Source organism: Mirounga leonina, unplaced genomic scaffold (assembly GCF_011800145.1).
Source record: "Mirounga leonina isolate KUSES-001 unplaced genomic scaffold, KU_Mleo_1.0 Mir_154, whole genome shotgun sequence".
Classification (NCBI taxonomy): domain Eukaryota; kingdom Metazoa; phylum Chordata; class Mammalia; order Carnivora; family Phocidae; genus Mirounga; species Mirounga leonina.
In genome coordinates this window covers 33,478,921-33,495,536 of record NW_023270389.1, presented here as the reverse complement: position 1 = coordinate 33,495,536, position 16,616 = coordinate 33,478,921, and the positions used below count along the sequence as shown (strand labels likewise).

General features: G+C 51.9%; 1 protein-coding gene across 1 annotated transcript in view; it reads left to right on the top strand.

Annotated features, from left to right (window-relative positions):
* PLXNA2 (plexin A2) overlaps positions 1-16,616 on the top strand; it is a 211,421-nt gene that overhangs the window by 166,417 nt on the left and 28,388 nt on the right. Inside the window, exons 13-17 of the mRNA XM_035010443.1 lie at positions 5,284-5,435; positions 11,631-11,748; positions 13,550-13,686; positions 14,640-14,807; positions 14,952-15,045. Coding sequence (XP_034866334.1) covers positions 5,284-5,435; positions 11,631-11,748; positions 13,550-13,686; positions 14,640-14,807; positions 14,952-15,045 — 669 coding nt within the window. The remainder of the gene's footprint in view (positions 1-5,283; positions 5,436-11,630; positions 11,749-13,549; positions 13,687-14,639; positions 14,808-14,951; positions 15,046-16,616) is intronic.

Here is a 16,616-nt window from a genome sequence, read left to right as displayed (position 1 = left end):
CACACACACACACACACACACACACACATTCGTACGCATCCCACACTATCAAGCCATTTGTTTGTGTGGGTGTCTCATTCAGAATTACTTTCCTGGAAGCATTCATTGAGTTCATTGTGCGATGCTTTGCCTACCCCAGAATGGCTAATCGCCAAGGGAAAAAGAAATGGCTCGAAGGGAGGGAGGAAAGAATGAAGACCATTTTAGACAGGGCCAGTGTCCTCCCAAATTTATTCTGGGTGAAAGGGTGATGTCTGGCTCAGAGTATGCTTCTGCACAGGGCCCAGAATCTCCCAAAGCCAAGGCCCTGTCCTCGGCAGCATGGACAGGCTCAGGCTGTAGGACACCTCTCAGGCTTTCTCCAGTCAGCCCATGGGCAGCTCTCTGTACCACTCCGTCACACCAGCATCTAAGTTCCCCGGTCCCTGTGTCCTCCTTCCAGAGAAACAGAAAGATTTCCAGCCTCTGTAAACTCCCCACCAATGCCACCATCCCACATTGTCGTGATCTGGGAAGCCACAGATGCGGGGGGAACTCGGGAGAGGAAACTGCCAATTGTCAAGACCTGTTCTCTAAACCACCGTCCTATTAGGGACTTTACAGATGTTGTCTTCCTTAACCTTCAGAACATCCCTGGGAGGGAAGTAGTGTTACCTGTTTTCTGATAAGGACATTGAGATTGAAGGTCACGTCGTTCATACGTGTCAGGGCTACCATTCAGATTCAGGTCTGACTTATCCTCTTCCTGCTGCAGGTGCTCCCTGAGATCAGGTAGGCTGTCTTCCCTCTCCCAGAATAGCCAGCAGCAAGGGCCTTCTGAAACTGGAAGCCAGGACATGTGGATCTGACCACCATCGCAGCCCTGTCTTGGTTCCCCTCTGTCTTTGGGGGTGGGAGGCATCTATATAACTCCCATCCTGCTTTTTCACCCTCACCTCTGTAGGAGGCTAGCTCTCCCCTGCCCTGGAGCCCCACAACTTCTTCCTGATCTGAAAGCCCCCTTTGTAGTTCTATAAGCAGAGGACTCCACCAACTTGCCTCATTGTAGATCTATGTCCTTCTCCCAAGAGAACCAAGCTTTGCAGATGTTACACTGAGCACCCTACAATCTAATGCTGCTTTTAAGATTGTTTGTGGGCAATCTCTAGGGTGGACGAGGGACCCCACAGCTGCCTGGTCTGAAGTGGTATCCGAAAAGATCCTCTTCACTTTCTTTCTGGAGAATAAGTCCTTTTTCATCAAGCCTGCCCTCTGTAGCTTCTCCCCAGTACTTGGTCCTGGGAGAAACAAGGAAAGCAGGAGGCCTGGGTTTTTACCACCCCACGCCACCGCCCAGACATCAAGGCCCTTCTACTCATTCTCCGAGTCCCCTGGAAGCCCTCAGGTATTAGGGGATGTGTCTGACAGGATACCTTTTTCTGTTCCCTCCCACCTGAGCCCAGACCTCCACCTTGACTCACTCTGATTTTAAGCTGGGGAGAGCACAGGACATAGTATAAGATAGCAGATGTGGCTGAAGAAGTAATGAAGATCAGAACTTGAAGGATGAGGGGCGCCTGGGTGGCTCAGTCGGTTAAGCTCAGAGTATGCTTCCGCACAGGGCCCAGAATCCCCCAAAGCCAAGGCCGATCAGATCGGTCTGATCTCGGGGTCTGGGATCAAGTCCCGCATTGGGGTCTCTGCTCAATGGGGAATCTGCTTCTCCCTATCATCCTTCCTCTGTGCTCTCCCTCTCTCAAATAGATAAATAAAATCTTAAAAAAAAAAAAAAAAAAAAACTTGAAGGACGAGTGCCAGGCCAGGAATTAGGGACTTTGCCTTGACAGTGGTCAGAGCCATTAAAGGTTTTCTGAGCAAGCAACTAGTCACCTGGCCAGGTATGTGTTCATGAAGGTCACCCAGTGACAACAGGAAGTTAGCTCTAACGTTAGACCATGGAGGCAGTTAGTACAAGTGAGAAGTGGTGGGGCTCTGCTTATCGCCGCCCCTGGAACACAGAGTGGGGCACAGATTCAGAAGATGCTGGGGCATAAGATCTGAGAATGCCTGGTGACTGTTATTTATTATACATGGTAGGTAGGTGAGGGAAAGGAGACAGGTGAAGGTGCTTGCAAGGATCCTGGCTGGGTGCACAGTGATCCCATTAACCTTGAAAGAGAATCTGTGAGGATAATCAGGTTGGGGGTGGAAGGAGGAAAAATTAAGAGTTCATTTTTAGACACGGTGAAATTTGGGGGTCCTGAGGGACATACATGTGGAAGTAGAGATGTCCAGGAGCAATTGGATATATGGATATGGAGCTCAGCAGAGAGGTCTGAGCCGACAATATAGATTTGGAAGTCATCAGTAATGGAGACCGGGGGAATGCTTGTGCAAATCAAATGCTCACCACCTCAGCTATGTTTGGGAAATCCTGACTTTTACACATCGGTTTTGTTTCAAGCAAGGAAGATGTAAGCTGTGTGCCTCGTAAACCCTAGGGCATGCTGGTTGTTTAATGCCCTGACCCCAAACCCCTTTGCCACCTACCCCAGGTGCTGTGTGGGGAAGAAGACCCCCAGGGCCCCAGCAGCCCCCAGGCATTTTCCAATGACCCTGAGGACTCTCATTCTCCAGGTTTGGATTCCAGCAGCTGTTAGCTAGCTTACAAGTGATCAGGCTGGTGTCTCCACACCCCAAACTAGCTATCTCTTTGACACGTGTCTTCATGCTAAGACTACAACACTTGCTAACAATTAAAAAAAAAAAAAAAAAGTCTTTCTTCTGTAAACAGTATGCCGGCTTATGCAACATGCACATGCTTCTGAGCAACTCTGTTCTGGCAGATGGACCTGCAGCCCCTCCCAGGGCCCACGGTCATATCTCGGACCCCAACCCTTGAATGTCAGAAGGGGACCCTTCGATGATTTACCAGCTGGAGGAGGCTGCCTCACGGGTCCTGCCAACGCTGCTGAACATCCACAATACAATCCCCACATGCTACCTGCGAGATGGAAATATTTTTAGGCATTCCAGAAGGATTTCGTTTCACAGTTTTTCTGAAAGGTTGTAATTAACTGCAGCGAGCAAAAGAATGTATTTTTAAGAATAAAAGTAGGGGAAGGAGAGCAAAGCAATCACCACAGTTTCGTCAGTTCTTTTTGGTAGATGGGTTCTTGTCATCCAGGTGCCTGGGGGAGGGGTAAGAGGGGCCTGCGGAGCTCATTCGTGGATCAGAGGAGAACCGGGCACTTGAATTTGCTCAGAGCAAATTCTTTCTGACTGATGTCTCCTGCAGGGGCATGGAGGCATCCCTTTCCCTGTTCCTCATTAACAAGGGTCCATCTCGCAGAGCCAGGGAGGCTCAGGTTCCAGGGGAGAGTGCGACAGCCAAGATCTCGTATGGGTTATTTTTAGATCCCCCTGGGGCAGGAAAGCTGTGGGGCTACTGGTTCCTCAGGCCAGCTCCTTTCTCTCCATAGCGTTCTGCTTCTCTGGCTCACGCCCAGCACACAGAGATGCCTCTGAACTACCTCCACGATCCTTCCCTTGATTCTTTTCATGAATCTTGTTTATTTTTATTCAGAAGGTGGGATATTTTATTCCCAGAGAAGGAAGCAAGAGCCTCAGACAAGGTGACCTGGGTGAAATGAGCCCCCAGATGAGAGAGTTTATGGCCTAGCCCGTCAAGGAGGGAGGGAAACCATGCCATGTAAGACTTGTAGAAGAAGATGGGGGCAGGAGGTCTGAGTTCAAGTCCTGGCTTTGCAGCCAACTTGCTGAGAGCCCAGGAGTCGGCCGGGTGGGGAGGGAGGCCTGTTCCGGTCCTCTTCCCCACCATCATCTCTTCTCTGCCCACCATCACCTGGGCATTCATGGCCAAGTTGGTTGTACAACTAATGGTGCTCACATCACAGGAAGAGTTCAGTGCCCTTTTGGGGGGCAGGGAGGAGGGAAGAGTTTCCAGAACCTTCTACAGCATTTCACCTGTGCTGACCGATCATCTCTGCCCTGGGGCACACTTGACCCCACTGCCCACTGGATGCTCCACCAGTATGTACAGGGTTAAATGGAGGCTCCCAGTGGGACCCAAGCTCCATTTGGGAGATTTCTGGTGGACTCTTGGCCTTGACCAACCCACCTTCCCTCTCTCCATCTTTCCCTCCCACCCCGTCTTGCCTTTCTTATGGTGTAGTGAAAAGAGCCTCAGACTTTTTTACAACTATATGTATAGGTTGTACAAGAATCTTAGTGTAAGATACTCTGAGCCTGCTTCCAGTGATTGAGTTCATGTCTAACTTCCTCCTACTTCAGATAAGTATGGACCACAAAGGATAAACCTACTCCCTGGACTCTATCTGTTCCATCCCAAAGAGCTGCGTTTTTCCAAGAGCCTGCTCTAATCCTGGACAGACGTTTATACCTTGAGAGAGCTTGATTTCTTTTCCCGTTTTGGGTCAAAGCAAAATGAGACAGCATTTGGTGACTGAATTAGAAACTAACTGAATGATCCTTGCTAATGAGAAGCCAGCAAGATTTGGAAAACCCTAAAGTTATTGTTTTTCATGGTTCCAGCAGGCATCCTGGGATTTTTTTGCAGCACAATGTCAAACACACTTCGCATCTTTCATCATACCCCCGAAGCAGGACCTAATCTTGGACTCCTCCGGGCTCCCACCGCTTTCCTCCAAATCCATCTTATCACTGTGTGCCCCGCATCAGCATTATTTATGGCTTCCTTTATCGCTTTCTCCTTGACCAGAAGTTACTTGAGGGCAAATTTCCTGATTTCCTGCCTGTTCACCGTTGTAACCCCCACAGTGTCTAGCAGACAGGAGCGGCATTAATCGCACATTACAACTAGAAAGCCCTTTCCGCTTTACAAAAAGCTCCTGGACATGCCCTGTTCGGTGCTCCGAAGCCAGGTTGATAGAAATGATTATCCCCGCCTTCACAACTAAGAACTGGGGTCTCAGGAGATGATGTGACTTGATCACATTCAGGCAGCTAGCGAATTAGAGACACATCTCAAATAAGGATTTTCTGCCTCGCGTCCAGGCCTTGCTGGTAATTTTTTTAAGTATACGAATGCATGAATGAATTAATGACCTCAGGAACCGAGGAAGTCCTATAAAACGAGATGATGTCAGGAGCCTAGAGAGGCTAAAAGGTGGAGGAAAACATGCTCCGTTCCCCCAGATTCCGGGTGTGCACGGGGTCCCCCAGTCTCCCGGGGCAGGGCAAGGGCACCGCTGCCTCTCCTCTGTGGCCCCGCAGGTTTGTGATCCCATTTCCCTCCCGCAGATCTTGACGGTGTCTGGACCACCTGAAGGAGGGACTCGAGTGACCATCCATGGCGTGAACCTGGGCCTGGACTTCTCTGAGATCGCCCACCACGTGCAGGTGGCTGGGGTGCCCTGCACCCCCTTGCCGGGGGATTACATCATCGCTGAGCAGTGAGTCCAGCGCGCTCTGGCCCGCCCTTTTCCCAGGCAGCTTCAGGGTGGGGACTCTTCCTTGCCCTTCTCTGGGACTTCTCCAGGATTCCCTCTCCTCCCGTGGACCCTGCCCCCAGAAGCCTGCCCAGGGCCCTCTTCTACCCCACCTCCTCTCCCAAAGGCTCATATCTATGCGATTCCCTGTCCCCTGGTTCCTATGGCACCAGAGCTCCCGGCTCAGCGCTGCCCCTTATCCCGTCTTCGCCTGGCCAGTGGTGACTGAGCCATGTTCCCAACCAGCCCAGGCTCTTCCTGGGTCTCCCCGGCCCCTCCCCTGCCCGCCCCCATTGGAATGCAGCCCTCGCGGTGGGCTGCAGGCAACAATTTGTTTGGCTCATGGGGCTCTGACAGCAGCTTAATCCGAGCAGGGCCTCCGCCGGAGCAAATTCATTTATTTCACTAAGGGAAGTGTCAGCTGGAAATTAGAAAATAGGCGTGTAGCAGCGGACAGGCGAACGGGGCTCCAGGAGTGACATATGTTCCAATTTGGGGCGTTCATTTGGCAGTGGCGACCGCTGTGGAGTCAGTGGGCAGGAGGTGGTCACAAAGCTGGGGGCGGGAGTGTGGCAGGAGGGATGCTTCCCCCCAAGAGACAGTGAGGGGGAGTAGCCAGATCATTATGCATAATTTGTCAGGTAAAGTGGGGTCAGGTCACCCTGGTTCCATTGAGAACACAGCTGGGCCATGGGTGCTAGGAGCACTCTGAGAGCAGGGCTTGTGGGCGGGGCTTCTCTCCCTTAGCTCCACCCCCGGGGCCCCAGGCCCCTCCCCCTGACGTCCCCAGAGCCTGCCTCCTGTAACAACCAGAAAAATGACATCACTTTATCTCTGTCAGTACTTGTACTTTCTCATCCATTATTTCACCTTAATTGGGAAGGACTCTTGAGAGATACATGTTGCTATCGCCCTTTCCAAAGCAGGAGAAAGCCAAAGGCGTGGAGAAGTGAAAGGACTTCCACAGTTCACTCCGGGCTCAAGTAGCCTAGGCAGAGCTGGAACTTCTCCTCCAGGGCTCTCCATCTCGTAAGAGCGATGGGGCAAGGCTCCTGGACAAGAGTGCTCGGAAGATCCCATGATCCATCAGCGAGTGGCCTCTGGGGCCAGGGCTCACGATTCTGACATGGCCCAGAGCAGGGTTAGAGTCAGAGGGGTGAATCCCCAGACTCTGAGGACCACATGGAGTCTGCTCACCCCTGCAGTGGCGACAAGAAGGAGCCATTCTGATCCTTTAGACCGGATCCTACCCTGACAACCTTATCCCTGGAAGGACTGAATCTTGGAGGAAAGACTGGCTGGGTCTCCAGGAAAGAGATGAGGGACAGGGGAAGGGAGTTGGCAGAAGTTGTGCTTCGCAGCCAGAAGAGGAGGGGAAAGCCTCTGGGGCGGGAGGCAGGACAGCCTGCAGAGTTCTTCCCGGTCAGTGCCCTGCCAGGCTGGGCTAGACACTCGGTCCCCCTCCCCAAATCCACCTTGGCCTCAAGGACCTGCCTTGAGCCTCTAGACACGGGCCAAGTTTCCAGCTTGGTGAGAAGCCACGGAACTCCAAAGGAAAGGGTCTGGGGGGCAACAGTTAGGGCTTTGAGCTGAGAAGTAGAGGCTCCTGAGCAGGTGGACATGGAGCGCTCATGAGATTTGGAGTAAAGGTGGTCTAAGTCCTGGCTGTTCTACTCACCAACCCTGAGACCTTAGCAAATGTCCGCTCTCTCTGACCTTCATCAGCCTGATGGAAATCATGATTCCTACTGCACGGGCTTTGGGGGACATTCAGTAAGATGGAGAAAGGGAGACCACGGTGTGCCGTAGGAATGTGAGGAAATAGTCTATCTCTGAAATCAAAGGCACCACCCTCACCCAGGGCCACGGGGGAGAAAGTGCCGAGAGACACGAGAAGGAGGATGTGAGGGGAGCCCAGGGAGGCCACTGGTCGCCAGGGGTCCCAGCCGAGACTGGTGGCCAGGCACCCTGGCGAATCTGCATCGCGTTCTTCAGGGGCACGGGGCAGGCAGGAGGGAGCAGGCACTCTCCGCACCTCGGCTGGTGCAGCCCTGCTTCCCAGCCGCGCCAGGCTCATTACCACTCTCGAGGGCTTCGGAGTTTGTGAACATCATTAAAGCCTCGTCCCAGGCAGTGAGCCGCAGGAGTAATCGTTACAGATGTCTGGGAGAGATGAATTTGGCTAAAGGGGCCAGTGCAGTGCCCCAGGTGCGGGCAGGATTAGCGGGCCCAGTAACGACTCACCATATGCTTGGGCCACGCCATCTATCACTCAGCAATTAGGTTAATGTTGGTTAAAGGGCCCCACTTAGTCCTGCAATCAGCACCCCACCGGTCTGTGGAGGGTGAGCTGAGTCCATCACAGGACATTTTCTGGGTGATAAGATGCAAGTGGAGGCTGAAGCTCAGCCGCTTCGGGGGACAGGGACTCTGTGAGAGGGACTCAGCCCAGGTCCTCAGACCTCCGTCTCCCCCCCACCTCCTCTGCTGCACCTGTGAACCAGTCATGGCTAGCTGGATGTTAGGTGCATGTGCCCCCACCCCAGGAGTGCACACTCAGAGGGAGAAAGGCACCATCGCTGCCAGGCTGTGGGGGGTGGTATGGTAGGGCGGGGAGGGCACTGGACTGGGGGCCAGGAGCTCAGCTATTGGTGAGCTGGGTGACTTTGGGCAAATGACTTTGCTCCCAGATTCTCAAGTGTCTCATCTGGAGAGTGGAGAAATAGATGATCTCTACAATTGCATCTATGGTCCTTAGGATGTCAGAGCAGTAAGCTCTATGCCCCCATGGAACTGCAGTTCCTACCATTAGAGAGCCTGTGGGTGTCACGAATGTGTCTCCAGAAGCTCCCTCTCAACCAGGAAGGAGTTGAACGTCCAAATGTTGAAGCTGGACGGTTATTAGTCAAGCTCCTCATTTTGCAAGGAAAAAATTTAGGCATCCCCAGCTATCATCTCCTTACGATGTATAAGGAAGCCTCGAGCCACCAGAGGCACCAGGAGGAGGCCGAGAAGGCAGGAGGCCCCCAGAAACCAAACCGCAGGAACCTCACCGACTTGTAAGGCTTGAAGGAGGCAGTGGTGCACGCACTGCAGCCCGGGGTCGTCCGCACCCAGGAAGGTAGGGGGCATGGGTAGTCAGCTCTCAGAGTCTTAGGAACACAGCTGGCACTTCCCCACCCTCGCCCCTGCATCTCCCCACACCCCCAGCAACCTCAAGTGCACCCCCGCATGGCTGCCGTGTCTACCATGCCCCCTCCCCAAAACACATGGAAGGCATTCCATTGATTCTAGAAGCAATAGAACAGAACGGTCAAAGGCACAAGCTCTGGAGCCAGGCTGACCTGAATTTGAGTCACGGGTCTGCCACTGTGTTGGTGGATGAGTCACTTAGCCTCTCTGAGCCTTAGTGTCATTGGCCAGAAAACGGAAATGATAAGACCCACCCTTGGTTAGGAGAACCTGAGATGCCACGGGATCCTGTCTTGTACAGCGCCTGCCCCCTACAGTGCCTGCCCCGATCACGGCTCAGTAAATCGTCGCTCTTAGTATTATTAAGGTACCGAATATGCCTTGGCCTGACCCTCATTCCTCCATATAAGCCTTTCTACTCCCTGCAGCTGCCCTTGCTTCTTCCTTTACCTTCCTCTCTCCCTGAGCTCCGAGAACAAATGCCTACAACAGATGCACTCAAGGATGCCTCTCCATCTTTCGGCACAAGCACCGCATCCCAAGAAGAAAAGGAAGAAGGGTTAGAAGCCATTGGGGTTCTTCCGCGTGCTGATTCCTTAGGATTCTCACCCAGTTCTTCCCTACCAACCCACACCCTTTTCTACGGCCCACAGCTGCCCACCGCAGGATGAAGTTAAACCTCGGGGAGAGGAGGTGGGGAGAGGTGTCAGGTTCAGTGCCGAAGAAGGGAGCACACAGACCGTGGAGTTGAGGCCAAACCCCTGTTCCCCTGCATCATGCCCTCCCAGGTGGGGCATTCAGAGCCAACAACAGACACTCAGCCTTGGACGCTTGGGCAGTGCTCATCTCCCATCCATCCCTCTTGTCCCAGGTCCTTGATATGGAAAGCTTATCTTTTGGGACATGAGCCCTAAGTAAGAAAATGTTCTAGAAAAGACGGTGCACCAAAAGGCTCCAGGTCATCGTTAACTCCCTACAGAAACGGCTGAACAGGCCCTTCCCAGCCTTGTCCTCTCCTAGATGGACTTCTGGGCCTAAGGAAGAAAAAATATGCCCCCGACTTTCACATGTTCTCCTATTTCCTCTCTCCAGGACGTCAAACCTACCATGATTTCCTCCTTTCTTCTGGAGGATGACTCTAGCACAGAGTGGGGGGAGGGTGGGTAGTGAGGGGCAAGAGGGCCCCGATTAGAAGAGAGGGAAAGAGATTTATCTGCTCCCCCTTCTTATTTGTCCTCCTCTTCCTGTGCAGTAGATGACAGTCTCCTCTGAAGCCCCTTGGGACCACAGGGCTCTGTTTGTAGGCTGGCAGGGACCCCACACAGGGGCAGGTGCTAGGGCCCGGGAAACAGGATGAGAGATTTGTTACTCCAAGCAGGTAGCGGCATGAAAATAACCACACGCAGTACCTTAAATTAAGCTTCTCATATGCTCTGCTAATGAGGTTTAAGAGGACAGTTACGTGTAAGATACTAATTGATCATCACTATCGTCTTTACTCTGGGTTTGCAATTAATTTATTTATTCACAGAGAAAGGGAAGGGAGAGTATGCTTCCATGTGCATTCAGTACTTTCTTGTTGAGTCTAATATGCTAAACGTAGTAAGACAGTTATTGCATGTTAAGTCAATATTCACCAGGAGTTAAAGTACTTATTTGGGATTAACTGTTATGAAGAAGGTGGAGACCTGCGTGGCATGCCGTGTGTGCGAGTATGCGGTGTATTTGTTTAATGCAAGTTTTATTACTTCGAAATGAAATCTGTTTAGTTACCTTCCTAGAGAAGCTGGGGAGATAAGCAGCGCCTGGTTAAACACCGACCTTCCCCACGGTGCCAGGGTAATGCTTGGGATTAGTGTACCGGGCTCTGTCCTCCTGACTTCCCACTAAGCAGACTTGCCAGGGGCACTGAACTGCTCTGAACTCTCACATGGTGTTGGGAGGAAAAGCAGAGTCCTTTCTTCTGTCCCTAGCTTCCTTTTTTGCCGAGCCTGGTGGGGCCCTTTCCCACCCGCCCCATGCCTTCTAATTCCAGGCAAGAAGAATCCCCAAGAACCTGATTTCTTCAGTCTCTCCCATATCTTCCAGCTGCCCACCCTTTCTAGAAGGCTGCTGTGGCCAAGGCAACCAGTGTCTAAATGTGCTTGTTGTAACTGATCTCAGGCACCAGGGAAGTTATCACGGGGGGTATTGATCTGCACTGCATGAGAGAACACTGCATCCCCTCTTCCCTCCAGCTACCCAGCCTCTTAATGTGAGACGTGACTTCCAACCCCATAGCTGGTTCACTGCCTCGCCCACCAGCATAGTGCCCTCAGACCTTGATTAAGTGGGAGTCCAGTGTCAACTGCTGTCCTAATGAACTCACCCGCCACCCACCCCCTCACCTACTGCCACAGGACTCCACTCCTCCCTTTGGCTGGGAGCTCCTGTTTGGGGCGCTCAGTATCTCCCCAGATTATCTAGTCCCTTTTTAAAACTCACTGTCGGAAACAAACCACAATTAAATCAGCTTGGCAAATAGGCCCTCCCTCCCTCCTTTTGGGAGAGTTCCAATTTTGGCTTATCACACAGGAAAGAATGCTAACTAAATGACCGCCCCTAGGTCTCTCTGTTGGACATTGGGTTTTGTCCGACAAAGACTGGGTAGCTACCCAGCGCTAGGTCCTGCACTCGGCACTGGGAAGACGGGTTTATTCAGAGAATTAGGCAACATAGCGTCTGGAGGCACACCAGGCTTTGGAGGTGATCTCATTCAGCCTCTCACTGTACAGATGAGAGGCTGAAGCCCAGAGAGGGAAAGCACTTTACCCAGGGTCACACAGCGAGATGGGTGAGCAAGCTGAGTCTTGGTATAGCACTAATGCAAGGGTGTGAGGAGTCATCCAGTGGGCTGGGGGTGAGCAGTGTGGGCAGGGATGACGGCTCTGGCGAGGCCTCTCACCGGAAGCTTTGCTTTCTCCTCAGGATCGTCTGTGAGATGGGCCATGCCCTCGTGGGAACCACCTCCGGGCCCGTGCGCTTGTGCATTGGCGAGTGTAAGCCAGAGTTCATGACCAAGTCCCATCAACAGTACACCTTTGTGGTGAGTGCTGGGTCCTGCACAGGGCTATGAGCTCCCAGCAGGGGCACACTTCTGTTCCAAATTTCTCCCGGGAAGTCCCACACCCCCCTCCCAAGCCAGCGGTGGGACTGATGTGTGACTAACAATGCTGTTAGAGTCCCAGAGAGCCACAGATCAGAGTGCTAAATAAGGCAAAATCAGGCCTTTCTTAGAAAGTGGATCCTACCCGTAGGGTGGGGAGGGGCTGCCCCTTGTCCCGCCAATGTGACATCTTAGTCTCATCCAGCCTAATGAGGACACATCGCCTGAGGGACCTAATTAAAAAGGTCTGTATTTATCCACATGCTTTGTCTTCTGCCAAGGATATTGTACGTGGGAGTTTAGAAAAGTCACTTCAAATCCCACGGGGACATGTGTCTGCAGCGGGGCCACGGGAGCGGGGTGCACGCGTGAGTTGCTCTCTGTGTGGTGGGGTGGTTACGCACACACATGCGCATTCTCACCATTCTCACACCTGAAAGTATCTCTTCACACTCAGGCAGCAGGTAGTAGATTTACAAAGGCTTTCTTTAAGGCCGGCATGATCTTCCTACTGAATCAATAGCGTTCTGGGGATCTTCCCACCGAATCAGTAACGTGCCTCGGGGGCCCCGGGGGCCCTCCTCTGACACACATCTATGTCACCACGCTGAGTTGTTCATTAAAATGTGTTAACACCAGCCAATGGGGTCAAATCAGCCTTGCTAAGAGTTTTGGAAAATCATTAGACCACAAAATTTTATTCTCTCTAAAGCATTTCACTCCTTGCTCTCGGTTTTCCAGGCTCTGCCTTCTTATCTTGGCATCTCTGCCCTTTTTATCCCACTGGTCTTTTTCTCAGATTGGAGAGTACTGCAGCCTACCGCGTCTCCTATGCAGGATAGGGTCTCAGGTGGAGACAGAACTGTAGGATGTCTGAGCTGGGAGGGGCTTTAGAGATCACGGAGCCCACCCTCCTCTCGACATGGGAGCAAACAAAAGCCCAGAATGATCCAGAAACTTGCCTCAGGGCCTATGAACAGTGAATGGCTAATGAGGACTCAGATTCATGCAGGTGTAGTTGCTCAGCTAAACGCGCTTTCCGCTCCACTCCCCTGTCCTCTAAGCAGGAGCAGTTCCTTTCTGACTTGGGTCAGCTGCCTGGGGCACCATAGACCAGATGACATTTCTTTCAAGCTTCAGATTTAATTTTACAGCTTAGTGAGTTTCCTAGAAAGTCCTGGTCACTGACTTCATCATCCTCCTGATGAAGGTTGGGGAAGCCATGTCAAGCATTCACTGACAGCTCTGTGCACCAGGCCCCCTGCGGTGCCCCTCACGTGGGCCATTCAGAGGGGACACGACACGTGCGTGGGCCATTAATGGAAGACTTTAGCCCCTTGGTGGCCCAATCTAGACAAGGATGCTTTATTCAGCCTTATCGATTTTATGCCAAAAAAATCAGTACAGGCTCTAGATAGAGAAGCATTTTCAAATTGCTCTCAATTTGTAAACTAACTGATAGATTAGTCAGTGTTACCTCTGCCTTCCCATCAATGTTAGGAGCATGAGATTCCCCAGGGAGTTAATTAATTCTAAAACGTGGTCCTTCTGCCTTCCCTGGACATGCCAGAGCCTCTTCTTAGAAGCAGTCTCAGCTCCAGGAGAAGAGATTAGAAAGGGCAGGAAAAGTACCTGTAACCCGAGTATAGACACAGTCCCTCCTTTGGTCCTTAGGTCGAGCCTGGGTCTGTCACTTTGGGCAAAACCTGAGCTGTGACTGTTTCTCTGCTTCTTTCCAAAGAACCCCTCTGTGCTGTCACTCAACCCCATCCGAGGGCCAGAATCGGGAGGCACCATGGTGACCATCACGGGCCATTACCTCGGGGCTGGGAGCAGCGTGGCTGTATACCTGGGCAACCAGACCTGCGAGTTCTATGGGTAAGATGGGCTCACAGGAGCCCTAGAAGGCTGGACACATGAGGCGTGCACACACCTGCTCCTGGGCATGTTCACACAGGTGCCCGCCCCATTGCTTCCATGGTGTGGACATCCTGGGTCCAAACGCCATTCCTGTTCCTGTGCGAAATATATACTACTACTCAGTTTATAGCAATATATACCACTAGCGAACCTAATAAGGGGCTGAATACTTCTAAAAATAATTAGGATGAGGGCCCTGAGAACTGCTGGTGAGGAAAGTCCCAGAAACTCTTTGGTCATCATTGGGACCGAGCACTGACAAGGTCCCCACTAGGGGGACTTGAGAGACATGGAGGCTGGGTGGCCTCAGTCCTCAGCAAGCACACACACTCATCCTCGGGGCATCTCTTGTGCATAAAAACCCGAACACCTGCTATTCGCCAGATACACCAGTGAAACCCTGGGGATATACAGACTCCTGAGAGCATCCTGACAGAACCCATGGGTGAAAACCCAACATGCTCAGGATTATCCAATTATCTCCTCTTCAGATTAGAAACTCCCTAAGGGCAAGGAAGGAACTGTGTGTTTCTTTCTCTGTGTAGTAGGTGCTCAGTGAATATTTATTAAATGACTGACCAGACTCTTAAACCCTGGCTAACTAGTCTATTCTAGAAAAATCCAGAAAAGAAAAGATCCCCCAGAACCCATAAAGCCCTGCCCCTGCCCCACATTCTCTAATCCCCCTCTCTAATTCGTTCCCTCCATATTCCAACCAGAGGTGGCTCTCCAGTAAAAAGAGGGACCTATACACACCAATAAGGGATCTGTTCCACTGTGTAGAGTAGGAAAGAAGAGAGCACTTCTGGGCCATCCACACCCTCAGACCGAGGAAAATCCCCTCCCAAGCCAGAGAGCTCTCCTCCTTGCCCAGGCCTTTCTTCACCACCCTCCTGCTGTCTCCCCGTCAGGAGGTCAATGAATGAGATTGTGTGCGTCTCACCCCCGTCATCCAACGGACTGGGCCCAGTCCCAGTTTCCGTGAGTGTCGACCGAGCCCGCGTGGATAACAACCTGCAGTTCGAGTACATAGACGACCCCCGGGTGCAGCGCATTGAGCCGGAGTGGAGCATTGCCAGGTGAGGCAGAGGTGGGAGGGAGGCGCCCGGCTGCCACCTGACCTAACCCCTTGGGCCAGGTGGGACTTGTGAGGGGACCCAGGGTGGCGGGGGTTCGCAGCTTGAGGGGGCTTTTAACCTGACCCAGCTTTTGCTTGTTCCCAGCGGCCACACACCCCTGACCATCACGGGCTTCAACCTGGATGTCATTCAGGAGCCAAGGGTCCGAGTCAAGTTTAATGGCAAGGAATCTGTCAATGTGAGTACCCCCTAGTCTGCCTGGCCCTCCGTAACCACAGTCATCTGTCTGCGTTTGTGATGTGCTGAGGTCCGTGTTAGCCCGGGAGCATCCACCTACTGGAAAAGAAAGTTAGTTGAAGACCCCGAGCCCAGAATCAGGGCCCCAAACACCTGAACCTTACAGTGACTCTTAGAACTACTGTATAATCGTTTCTCGTCAGAAGGCGATACGACGAGTCTATAAATGTACTGGCTTCTGAGCTTGCGAGACCAGCACAGACGGGCTCCGGTTTCATATGCCGTGTTCACTTGGAGGTCCGATAAGAAGCAGTGTGAAAGGGTGAAGGAATTCTGCCTCCAGATTCAGACCCTTCTGAATTGGAAGCGGGACGCTACCATTTATTAGCTGTACAACTGTGATCCAGTCATTTAACCTCTGTGATCCTCTGTTCTCTGCCTGTAAATGCTAATGATAAGACTCCTTGCAGATCTGTAACACGCAGCCCTTGGCGGGCACCGGGTGGGCGGCCGGCAAACCTTAGTCACTGCACGCAGCTCCTTCCATCCCGGTGACTAAGATGGTCGGTCCAGCATTTGGCTTTACTCCCCTATGCGGAGCCGTGTCATTTAATTTTTTTTCGCTATGGATTTTTGTGATTTTTTTAAAGAAGTTCTAGATCGTAAAAGCAGAATGTCTGAGATGGCATTATAAAATTGTTTTTAGTTTGTTCTAGTGGCTCCATCTCAGTCTCGTTAGCCAATATTTTCTGAAACACGATTGTATTCATAATTATAGTCCAGGAGATGCTATTATGCCCGTTATTTGTTGTATAATTGCTATTATTACTGCTCTGACCTCAGGGGATTGAGTAGGTTGTGATGGAGATGGGAAAGATGGTACTGTATCTATCCTCTTATCCCTGACAGGCTTTCCAGCATGCTAGAAGCTTCCTTAGGAAATGCAGAAAGGCACAAAATGCACAGTGTTTGAAGGCTAGATCTGAAAAGGTTACAGGGATCCTCTGGTCCACCCACCCCCTCTTCATTGTCTAGCTGGGGAAATGGAGACCAGAAAGGAGTAATGACTTGCCCCCCAACCACGAAGGTAGCTGGTAGCAGGGCCAACTGGATCCCCAAAACCTGGACTCTTCATGACTAGACCAGGTGAGGTGCTGCTGATCTGGTGATGACATGCCTTCGTGGCAGACACGCGGGGTTACCCGTATCACACCTTTAGTAGCAACCATGGTCACAGCTTTGCGGGTGAGGAGAGCACGTCTCCTTATCCCAGATGGAGAGTCTAATCCATGAGTAAAAGAGCCTATATCTCCACTCCACTTCCAGACCGAGGCCAGTAGCTCCCAGTAGCTCCCAGACCGCCTTGTCAAACTCCAGGGCCCAAGTGGAAGGAAGGAAGGTGAGGGGTGGCCATGGAAACAGTGCGCTCGCACTCAGGAAGGATAAAACCCCTACACAAATTAGGGACGTGTTTTGAAACATAGGTTTTATTATGACTCAGGTGTGACAGGGCCAACAGAATAGGAGACAACTGCCATCGGAAAGACAGTTTGTTATATTCATAGAGCCGCA